Source organism: Micropterus dolomieu, linkage group LG04, assembly GCF_021292245.1.
Source record: "Micropterus dolomieu isolate WLL.071019.BEF.003 ecotype Adirondacks linkage group LG04, ASM2129224v1, whole genome shotgun sequence".
In the NCBI taxonomy this organism is placed as follows: domain Eukaryota; kingdom Metazoa; phylum Chordata; class Actinopteri; order Centrarchiformes; family Centrarchidae; genus Micropterus; species Micropterus dolomieu.
The window spans coordinates 29,479,833-29,492,297 of record NC_060153.1 but is presented as its reverse complement, the minus strand read 5'-3'; the positions used below and the strand labels follow the sequence as shown (position 1 = coordinate 29,492,297).

The window sequence follows — 12,465 nt, the reverse complement described above, 5'->3', positions numbered from 1 at the left end:
GTGAGTTTCATCAGGATTCTTTCACTAATCAACAGAACAAACCTGAACAAAAATTCATTCCTTTGCCATTCGTACTGCAGGTCAAAGTGCGCCACAAAACATAAGTGTAGCAAAGCAGCGAAAAAATAGACTTGAGACTTTCAATCAGATTTTTGGATAGAAAAGCCAAAACTGTCAATGGCTTCTTTTGTTTTATTGTTTGTTGATTTACACTAGATGGCAGCTTTACACAATTCATGAGCCATGACAAAACGCTCTTTTAGGCATGTATGTTTTGCACTTGTTTGGTAGACCTGCACGTTTAGAGGACTGCAGGTGGTTCAGGCTGAGCTGGAGTTACGTTTGGTTTCAGATGATAGCTAGGCCTATATTGCTTATTACCATTTTTTTAAGTCTATTTCCCTTTTTTTGCACAAATTCCACCCTTTTAACAGAACAGTGAAACAGTGAAAGGAACAGTAAAAGGGAATAATAAAAGACACTTCTTAGGCCTAATCTTTTAAATACAGCTTAGGCTGCTCTAAAAAGCTGCATGTTGAACTTCTTGCACTGTTTTTAATGTAGGAAAGTAATACAGCGATCTCAGCTGTTGTGTGGGGTCACTCAGGGCTTGCTGAAGAGGATTATTCAGTCGCTAAATTCCGCTGATGAAAAGCCAAAAGCTCCATCCTGGATTCAACATCCTCACATGATCGCTGCACTCTGACTCCACACACCTGTGCGCGTGCTGTCTGTCCTCCCTTTCGCTTTTGTCGTTTGGTGATGAGTGGATGACGTCATTAAAGACAACTACACATTGACTCCTGTCCGCGACTGAGGAAACTGTTTATTTGCCTGCCTCGGAGGAAGCCGTCTCCGCGGGATACAGGCAGCAATCAGTCGGATAAACAGACTTCCGTCAAAGCCGCGGTGAATCATTGTCAGCCTCTTGTCATGGGCAGTAATGTGTCGGGCATATCGACGCTGCAAAGAGGACAACAGCAGGGGTTCCATAGACTTCGAAACTCTCAGAAAGGTCAGTAACCGCCGCAAACACGCCAAAAACTAAATGACTGATAACTAAACGCATCATTTGGCACCTTCTTAAGAACGTCTGTAGCTGAAAACGAGTAGTTTGTGTGTGTGTTATACATCCTCGGGTAGAAAACCGAACTTAAATGTTGTTTTGTAGCCTAGAGGGCGGAGTTTAATATGGAAAGATGTTGAAGTCACTCATAATCCACTTTTTGCAGTTGTTGACGCACCTGTATTGTCCGGGGTGCTGAAGGACAGCTCCCGGTTCAGGCTGCAGAAGGAGGGCCCGCTTCTTGTTGGTTTAAGTAGCCAGTAATGGTTGGGGGCATGCAGGTAAGGTGTGATCTGATCTGAAGCCAGTGAAAGCTTATCAAAAGGCAAACACACCATGCATAACTTCACTGGACTGAGATTTTCTAAAACGTTTGCTGGACTGAGCAGAATATTGAACATTTGTTAGCCTATAAGAAATACAGAACAGATTGGTTCTAAACTTTTATTTTATAATTTCCCTTGACAACTCTTCCTCCCCTCTCTCAACCCAATGGCAAGATTAAACTGGTAGAGTTCCCTTGGGAAAACATTGGCTACTGGGCTTCTACTAGGTCTTCACCTACCACCCTCTGGGCATGGTTTACATGTCACCTCCAAATACAAGTTATTTGTTTTGTTTTGGTGTTTGGTAATTTGATCAAACATGAATTTTTTTAAGATTACTATTACAGGCCTAAGTTAAACAACAAAGCAGTTAAAGACACAGGACTTCACTGCCAAATAGGACAATAATAGTTTACAATGCAGGATCCATTGTAGTTGACGTAGTACACAATAGGTCTTGTTCATGGGTGACTTATAAATAATGACATTATAAATGATGGCTGGATTTCATTTAGCTGCTTCAGATTCAGCATCCTGGTGTTGTGCATCGTGGCTCACTGTAACATGCCTTACTGGGACACTTATATCAACACGTTCACAGTGAACCTGCTGCTTCCAGGGCTCTTTGTTGCAGCTGGTTCAAAAGCCGGACCCAAGCACAGAACACAGACTTAGAGGCAGGGGAAGGCCAACAGATTTATTTAATAGCTGTGGTAGTTGGAGATGGGTTGAGGAGACAGGGTGGCTGGTTGCGGCAGAGGAGAGAGGACAAATGGAGAACGGCAAGGCGCTGTGGCCAGCAGAGCTAGCAGGAAAGTGTTGGTTAGCATGCAGGTAGGCAAGCAGGGAGGCAGGCATGAGATAAGAGATGATCCTGAGGCACAAGGGAAAGGCAGTTAGCGGCAGGGTAGGAATCGAGACGAATAATAATCACAAAAACGGCCGAGCACAAGAAACTAAACTAGCCCTGAGCTGAGGCAATGATCTGGCGCCAAGCGGGAGTTAAACCAGAGTAGATGAGGTGATGAGCTGATGGACTGCAGGTGTGTGTAGGCTGAGAGGTGACAAGCTGATAGCAGACAGGTGTGCACGAGGAGCCAGGAGCAGAGGCCACCCCCACACAATCAAACACACACATAAGTATGCTACCCCCAATTCAGCTGCTTTAATTGGGACATGTTTACAAGTGCAAACAGCTGCTAACATCAAATACTTTTCCTCATTCAGCACTAATTTGCTGTATGTCATGTAATAGTGAAAGCGCCCATTATGTCGTCTGCAAATGTCCAAAAGGATAACCCTGTGACAGCAGTGAAAAAAAGTTCATACATTCTTGTCACATTACGCCGTGTTGTGAACTGAGTTAAAAGTTGATATATAAGTTGACATGATCATCTGACACAGGGTCATAAAATACAGTGGTAGGCTTTAACAAAACCATGGACAGATGATGCTGTGCCACACGTCCTATTTAATAGACGTCGCTTTATAATGAGAGGAGGCGAGGAAAGTAATGAAGGATGTAGACTACAGACCGAGAGATGAGAAAGGCCTCTAGACAGAAGGTGCATCTCAATTGCATTCACGTTTCCCTCACTTGCGTCTTTACCTTGTGTGTCAGCAAGGAAACCATGCGAGCAGAGAAGAAATGAGGAAATATGTTTTTAGAGAAATGAGACGTCCCTTCCCCAGAAGTTCCTCGGGAAGAGGCGTCCGTTTCTGATGACGGTGGCAGCTCATCGCAGCTAGATCAGCTGTCAGTCGGCTTTAACAGATGTAGAGACTTTTGATGGAGTTTGTGTGCACACATGCGTACTGTGTGGATACTGATAAAGTCTCCCAGTTATCAGTGCAGAGCAGCACGTTTTGTCTTTGTAGCTGTTACCTGTTAAACAAACACCTGCACATGAAGAACACCCTGCATTCTGTATTTAGACTGTGTCAGAAGCACAGATTCATTCCCACTGGCACTATATGCGTTCATATTTATTCATTATCTGCATATCTGTATTTATTGATATTCTGATTGTGAATTCATTATTGAATAACCCTGAACATGATCATGGAGTCTTTGGAACATTATGATTTATTAGGGTAAATGTTTCATGGGAAATTTAAATGATTTAACTCATATCAAAGCCAAGACTCTCCAACTTTTTCTGACTTTAATTGTCTCCTTAATAAAAGGAAATAACAAAAGATCAATCTTTCTAATAAATGAAGAAAGTGGTTTGAGGTGTTTTTGTTGTTCAGACCCACAATGAACACGTGTTTTTAACTAGATGGTGAGTCAATTCAAATACATTTGGGAGTGCTACACTTGAGTTTAATCTGTTATTTATGATGTTGTGATTGATCAGTCTGATCAGCAGCAGAGTCCAGTCAATATAGGGGAATCCAATAAGGGGTTGTGTCGGTCAGTGAAAGACTTTGGTGAAGGCTGGTCTGTTTCCTCACTCATGGCTCCTCCTCGATCCTGTTGCACAAGAGCTTTGGGGCAGTCTGCAAGATGGTGGACCACAACAACATCCGGTTCAAGCCCACCTGATCCAGCCCCACCCCTACCCAACACTTTGCTCAGGAACAATGTCCAAAGAACACTCTTCAAAACATACAAGTGCAAATCAGGAATCTCAGTGCTGCAGTCACGTTAAACCTGCAGTGGGGAACTTTTTTCTCCCCCCCCCCCCTCTGGCAGTGAGAGCGTACTCATGATGTACTGGCTACAGGTGAGCTTGCCCCAGGCTCGTCTTCAGAAATAGGCTGGTTACAAAAGAAGTTTCCTGTTCCAAGAAAAAAATCCATTATTTAGGTAGCCTAAATGTAATAGCTACAAATATTTTACAAATACTCACCTGTCCAAGAGCAGTAACATGATACCATGTCTGTCCTCAGTCCCTTCGCTTCTGTCGCTGCCCTCCAACAAGGGAAAGCTACACCAAGGTTTATCTGTTTGTCCACGCTGCCGATCACTTTCTTTTTTTTTTTGACTTTCATCCTTCCTCTGAACACAATTTCTTTATGTGGAGCATCAGAAACTCTTCCTTAGGTTTTCCTGCCAAGGGCTGTGCCATACCCATAGTTGCTGTAGCTACTCCGTCACTACAGTTTCTCCTGAGCCATGTAAAGAGAGAGTTGCGTCATCTCCATTCACCTTCATACCACGTTACTAAAGCATATTAACACAAACTATACAATAATAATAAACAAAACTTTCTCTCCAATGGACTTTTTTTTTTTTTTTTTTTTTTTTTTGACAGCAGCGGTGGATCATGGAGTTCTCTTCATGGCTCTGGGTTGCCACTGGCAAACCAATTATTGCTGGATGGTGTAAAACGCATCATTACACATCAGTAAACTGTGAATACAGAGAGATTTCCCTGCCAGTGATGGGCTTAATCAGCATTGTGTGAGCTTATTTGGCAAGGGCTTAAATGTAATGGATGTTTATATTTAAAAGTCCCACACTCCAGCTTTAAGGTCCATTTAGAGGCTGCTCTAGAGCTCTCTAACATACCACATGATCTTCTTCAGCAGATAGTTTGTCCATTGTCGTGGAATTGCACCCTGACTTTGACCAGTTGACAAAAGAAATCTTACCTCAAGATCTATGGAAAAAATTTACTTTGATGAGAAGTGCTCAGGAAAAAAACATCAATTTCATCTCCTAAAGAAGATCATGTGATACGATCTAAAGCTCCAGAATAGCTACTAAATGGGCATTGATGTGGGATTGTTTTGTCAGTTGCGGTTTCCAAGGTCCAGAATGAACTTCCTGTTATACATATGTTGACGGGGATAAACTCGGGTGCACTCTAAAATAGATTTATACACAGAGGAGGGAAATAATGTTAGGTAGGTGTCTATAAGTACACAGACCAGCTAAAGTAACAAAATCCGTCTGCATACTTAGTTAAACAATAAAATGTGCTTTTTACAGCCAAACTTATTCTCACGTACCCACTCTAAAGCATTTCCCAGGACCCTCTGGACTGAGTCCCATGTGTAATATATTCTTGCAACGTAAAAAAGTCCACCTCCACATCCCCCGGTCCTGATCCCACTGTTACATCTGGATTACAGAGGGGAAAATGAGCCTGCGGAGCAGTTTAAAAAGGAGCTGTCATCAGGATAATCACCATAAGCACACAGTTTGCTCTTTCACATCCTCGCTCTCTCTCGAACACACTATCATCGAGTGCACGGCTATTTTCACATCGCAGGAACACAGATCAGAACAAGTGAGTCAGGCGAAGAGAGGCAAGGCGGTGCATTAGAAAAGAGGGACCGTTATTCAGCCAGGTTCCCTTGACAACCACCCGTAACATGTGCAACAGTTCCCATGGTGATGGTTTGCAGAGTGCGTTATCAGCAGGAGATGATAGCCGATTGGGATGAGAACAGACAACGTCACTGGCTGCCATTCAGAAATGAAAAGACGGGGATGTGTTTGTGCTGCTCTGCATCCCAGTTTATTAGGTTGGTGTTTGGACAGAGCGCAGTGATTGGTTGGATATGGAACAGAGATATTTTCAGATCAATGCTCAGCCGAGGAGACAATGAATCCACTCAGTCACATATTCAGCCTATAACCCTCCAACACATGTCTCTCCAAATGACATCTGAAACACACACTTTTCTTAGCTGAGTGTGTAACTCAACTTTGTGCTGATGACTTCCCATACATTGTCAGAGCAATCTTATGCTCATTTCCTACATAAATAATAAACAATTCTTTGATTTGATTCTTTAATTTGATCTTAAAGCTGTTATTCGCTTCTCTGCAATGTCCTCCTATAGGTATGCTGTCGCACTGGGCCCTAATATTGTAGGAGACATGAGTTTCAATAATCAGTTGTTGGAGAACAGTTCAGATAGGTTGGGCAGAATGTATACAATTGTATGTTTTGTGTAACAATTACTTGATATGTTAAAAGAATTGTGAAAAGGTGCCAAACATGTCTTGTTTCAGCTACTCAAATGAGAGGATTTGTTATTGTTTCTTTGGTCAGGTATCCGCTAAGCCTAAACTTAAAGCAGCAGAGGTCTACACAGAGGGTTAAAGTAATTGACACAGTCGACTTAACGTTACCGTGGCCTCTTTAGTTGGGTCTAGAAACAAATCAATGAGTCGTGCTTTCTTCTCAATTATGAGAGATAACATTCACTGCCCGAGACATATGGTCTTTAACAGACTGCAAGAATCCATAATCTGTACAATGTTCCATCTCCATAAGCAGCTTTCCAACACACACACATACATCCAAACAAACAGGCACAGCAGTGGGAGATGCAGCAGCGGTACTAATTGTACAAATAGTAGTGAAGTAACTTCCAAGAATTTTCCCCTAAATCTGCAACTCCCTTTCGGCTTTGCAGAGCTTTATAATGAGTTTCAGCTCATTGTTTAGAGGTCCAGACAGTCAGTGTCAGTGTTAGATTGCAAGGCTTTAGCTATTTTCTGGAAGTAGCATGTAACTCAAAAAAGACATGGTACAAAAGATTTGTTTGTAAATGTTTTGCACTATATATATAAAGGATTTTGTTCCTATAGAAGTATAGAGTTTTTGTTTCCTCTTCAGTGACATTAAGAACCAGCATTATGGTCTGTGATGATATAATGCCACTGAGCACAGCTGGTCATGTGACAGATGTAGTGGGACTGCATGTCGGCAAGAGTCTTCCTTGGGGACACCGCATCACCAAATGCACTTAAACATGGTGTTCAGTCGCAGCCGCTGACACAAATATAACGTCTGAAAGTACGAACCGCCTTAGGTTCCCACTAAGTGCATGCAGACAGAAAAGAATAACTGAGACATCGAACAGATGTAGCTGAAGAAGGCATGTAGTGTGATAATGTGTGCGCGTCTCTGTGGGAAAAACAGAGTGAGCACTAGAGAAAGAGAGAGGCAGGCATGGGGAATGCAAATGCACAAACGAACAAGATGTAAAATAAGTCCTCATGGGTAAACAACAGTTTAGTTCCAGCTCATTTCTCCATCTTTTTGGAGATGAACCTCACCTCACTCAGAAAGTCCTGCCCGGGTAAAGAGATAAATGCAAACTACAAATAATACATTTTTGAACATTTATCCAACCAGGGAAATGAATTCATTTGATGTTTTCCTCAAGGCACTCTAAAAGCAAGAGAGAGGGAGCAAACCATCCACTTAATACCTATGAATGGCAGTCCTAACACTAAGAGGTCAAAGTTTTGCCGTAGGTTTTCGTCCTTTGACAAGACAGAAAATGCTTTTGTAGAAAGTGTTTTATTGGTTGGTATGTTTTGCTTCATTGAGTTGTGAAACAGCCCATTTTTCATGAGTGACTTAAACAGTCAGTCAGAGCCGTACATCATCGCTTTTTCATTAGAGCAAACTGACTCAGATCACTATACTACATGAAACTACTGCGAGGGCGCCACAAGGTCATGTTATTACCTCATGCACACACTGACACTCATACATACGCAAATAGATGACCAGTTTCCAGTTCACATACTTCACAGTACACAATAGTGACCAGTTACTGTTGACTCAATCCAAAGATCAAGTGCGGTTAGGTTTATTTATAAAGCCCCATATCACAAATTTGCCACTCAATCTGTGCAGCATACAACACCATATATCCTTAGACCCTCTATTTGGATGTAGAAAAATCTCTAAACAAAACTTCAGTGATTTCAAATACATCAGTAAGTAAGTGGTGAAACAGACCCAACTTGCAGTCTGCAAAATGTGGATGACACAATCTCATACATGTGCTTGTCTTCTGCCTATTTTCAACCATAGTTTCCACCATTAAACAGGGGCGGACTGGCACAATAATTAAGGCCGGGAATTTGACCCCATACCAGGCCACCCTGTTCACGCAAACCACCAGACCGCTAATTTTATAGACTTTTGTACAAAACGGGTACCAAACTAGGTATAGATTTGGCCACTATGTTCATCTGACCAACAAGTAGTTATCAGAACACCACGTTTTCTAGGTATGCTATGGGTGCACTTTTTAAATAGAGAATGAGATATTCAGAGTTTGCTCAAATTTTCAAATAATTATCTTTATATTCATGCAGCAATCATAACAAAGGTATCAAACAACTGCAAACACACACACGTTACATATTCGTAGTGGTTGCCTTAACAAGACCTGACACGGGGGACTTCCAGGAGTGCAGACATGTGAATGTGTTTACTTTGAGATTCGTTCATGGTTATGTTTACTTCATGTAAACCTATCCCCTCATTGTAAAACTTCATCCCAAGTTCTTGTAATAATTCACATGAACATGGTCTGGCCAAAAACCACAACGTATAAACTAGGCTGTGAAGCCCACAGATGCGCCTGATGAAGATGCTTTATATGTCATGTTCCATCATGAAACCACTTATAATGGTCATTAAGGAATTGGTGCAAGGAGTGCTAGCAAAGAGAAACAGATTGATTCATCGCAAATGTACATGCTGAACACTCCAAGGCAATTGGAGAAGTTAAAAAAAGTTGTAGGTATGGTAGCTGGTATGGTTTGCTATAGGAGTCAGTCTACATTATGAACAACCAACAGCCACAAGAACTGCAGAAAGAGTAAACTTTTCATTATTAGAGCGCCAGTCAATATTTATTTTTTAGCTATATGCTAACATGACAGTAAGCCATGACAGCTTGATAGCAGCTAGGCAGCAGGCTACCTGTCACTATTACTGATGTTTTGTTGTTTTGACAATGACAATGCTTCTTGATCATATCACCCACCAATTAATTACTGGGAGGGGATTTTCATTGCGGCCTTTATAATCAGATACCTGCCTGTCTAAATCTGCATCTGTAATCAACTCCTTTCTACATTCATATACATTATCTGAGCCCTGGAGGAGAAGCAATTAAACAATACGCATTTTTTTTCTCCCCAGTTCACCATAGCTATTTGAAGTAGATTATTTCTTGATCGACTGCAGCCCTTTGTCTGCAACAGCCATTACCACAGCATTGTCATATCATGTTCTAGTCCAAATTAATTATAATTAATTTCACAGTGCATGGTCTGAGAGGCTCTGAAGGGGTTTATTAGAAGGCGGGTAATTTCATACACTGCCTACGAGAACAAACAGTGTTCTATACAGATTGCAGATATGCCATCTCATTCTGGAAATTGACAGCAGATATGCCCTCTCCCCTAATCCAGCCCTATTCAAAGAAAAGCTTTTGCTCCAGACTGAATTCAACAATCTAAATGCTATGTATTCCACTCATGCTGAGCTCCAATGTCCTGGAGCTGCTAAAACCTTTTGGAAAGCTTTCAGGCAACAAATTGACCCTGTCAAAAAGCCTCCTGTTCCCTGTTAATAAGGTATAAGGTAGCAAAGGAAAGCACCTACAAATAATTTCCTTGTGAAGTCGAATAGGAATGCTTTACATACCTAGGGATTTATTTCAAGTTCATTTAAAGCACTATGCAAAGATGACAACAGGAAGCACGAGTGGTTTGACACTTAACCATTTTAATTTCTATCCACCAACTGATCAAATAATGCCCTCATAAGCATAAATTCAAAGTCTCATTCAAAACAATATAGAAAAAAAACAAAGTGTAAAACAAAAAGAATGCTTGAGTTTTCAAACTGTTATTTGAGACTGTAAACTAAATCTAAAGCCATACTAACCTGGACTTTCTATGTCTTAGCTGGCTCCACTGTGGCATATCATCTGTCTTTTGAAAAGACAGAGCAAAAGGGAGAAGAGGAGCAGTTTTCATATACTGTACATAGCAGAGGATTTTAGACATACAGAAATGCAACGGGTAATCTTCAATGCTTGGGACTGAATATTGTTATCACCCCAAATTAACTTCAATGTTGTTCAGTACAACCCGCTTTTACACAACACAAGCTTTCATGATGAGTGAAAAAAAGTATTGTAATATGTGATCACTTTTCTGTGTATCTTGTTTGGGGATTATAATATCACCTGGATGGCTAAAGGCGCTAAATGGAAATAGAAAGCATCATGTCAAAATTGAATTACCTACAAGAACAACAAGGACAAGTAAAGTCCCTCCTTGTTTTCATGAATAACTAACATGCAATCTGATCACAGGCCTATCAGATCATAATATGACATTGGTTGTTGGAAAACTGACCAAGAAATGACTGGTCCATTATACAACAAATGTCATGACTGTTAAAATCAGGGATTCCAAAATGTAAAATGGCAGACTTTAAATGAACTGGTATACAGTAACAATGACGCATGACTTCAACACCTGCTGTGATAATTTCATGACAGGTATTAATGGTTTAATTGACATATACACTGAAACAGTGAAGTGTAGCTCTGAAAGAAGCTCATGTCAGTTGTTAAGTGAAGATATCTGAAGGAATATAATGTAATATCTATAATGAAAAAACCTGACTCTCCCTTCAAAACAAAAGGAAACTGATCATCTCATTTACACAGGCCTGAGAAACAAAGTTGTCACTGAACTACACAAGGCTATGATGAATTACATTTTAAAACTTTTTGAAGAGGCTAAGAGTAGTAGCTCCAAACTGTGAGAGCACACCACCAGTTTAACCAAGTCAAACACCCATAAGCATCAGAGTGTAAAGGAGCTGAGAATAAACAACGGACATATCTCTGACAATTGTTACGTCCCGAGGTGATATTTATTTGAAGTAACGCAAATGGTGCACAGACAGAAAATGGGCCAATGGGTGCTGTGGAAATCAACAAACAATTATAACAAAAGGAGGAGATCCTCAAAAGGAGGATTACTGCTCTACAGGGGTACTAACAAAAACAAGAGTAAACCAAAAGCTCTCTAACCTACAGCATTTGCAAAACCCAAAACACAAAGTGCACAGCACCCCTGAACCTGGTGAAAACTAACATGAAACAACTATGGTGTGTGCAAGAAAGGTGTCAGTTATCTCTAAAGCTTAAACCTGACCCACTTCCTTACCTTCACACAGTCAAGTACACAAAGTCTTGCACGGGTAACAAAACACTACTACTTCAAGCTCTGAGACATATGTACCCAACGCAAGCAACTCTGGTCGGATTGCTGCCCCAAACGGCAGACCCGGCAGGCTTTTAAACGGGTGGTGGTCGTCACTGTCGCCCTTTGATTGGCCCGTAGTAGCACGCCGCACCAATCGATGGCATGGTCACTGGAAACCCAGGAAGTAGGCGGGACCTTCCCTCCTCGTGCAGCCAATCCTCCGCGTGGGTTTGCACAGCCTGCTCAGCATACCAGGTAGCCTACTCAAAAGCACAGGCAAATACAGGGGGGGGCAGCGGCAGCCGTAACACAATGCAACAACTGCAGAAGAATTCTGTACTTTTTTTCCAACACAGTGGACCACAACACTATTTTAATCTATTTTACATACAGATTACTCTTGAAGAAAGTCCAGAAAATGATGAGTAACATGAGCAACTCAAAAGCCAAAGACATCCATAATCTCGAATCTGCAGTGATAAAGAAATACAAAACCCAACTTGAGCCAATAACAGACCTTGTTAACTTGTCAATTAAAACAAGGATTTATTATAGGATCTATTTAGCATGTTTATCAGCAACTTCCCGGAGAGATGTTTTGGGGTTGGCTGCCAAATGTATAATGAAGAAACTGTCATTTATATATCTGCCAGAACAACTAGCAAACTAGCTTTCTGAATTTTTGCATTTTGGATTGGGATGGCTTGAGTCCTCTCACTTTACACTGAATGTAAAAAAAAAAAACCCATTTTTTTCCTAAACAACATGAAAATGAAACTATCATGGTAAAAATATAGAATGAGGTGATCAGTAAGATTGACAACAGCAATATATAAGTATATAAGAATCATCTTAGACTCACATGGATAGACAAATAAATAATATTTGCAAAAAGGTTAAATCAAACTGCTTCAGACTTATCAGAAAGTATCTGACATAGAGAACAGCCCAGTTTTACATGCATGCAGGGTTGGGGAGTAACGGATTACATGTAACAGTGTTATGTTATCAGGATACAAAAAAAAGGTAACTGTACTTCCGTTACAGTACAGGAAAAAAAATGACGTAAT

General features: G+C 41.0%; 1 protein-coding gene across 2 annotated transcripts in view; it reads left to right on the top strand.

The window, feature by feature from the left end:
- Window positions 1-805: 805 nt before the first annotated feature.
- Window positions 806-12,465, top strand: part of neurl1aa (neuralized E3 ubiquitin protein ligase 1Aa) — a 77,099-nt gene continuing 65,439 nt past the window's right edge. For both annotated transcript variants that reach the window (XM_046046775.1, XM_046046774.1), the window contains exon 1: window positions 806-1,015. In XM_046046775.1, coding sequence (XP_045902731.1) covers window positions 934-1,015 — 82 coding nt within the window. In that variant the 5' untranslated portion in view covers window positions 806-933. The remainder of the gene's footprint in view (window positions 1,016-12,465) is intronic.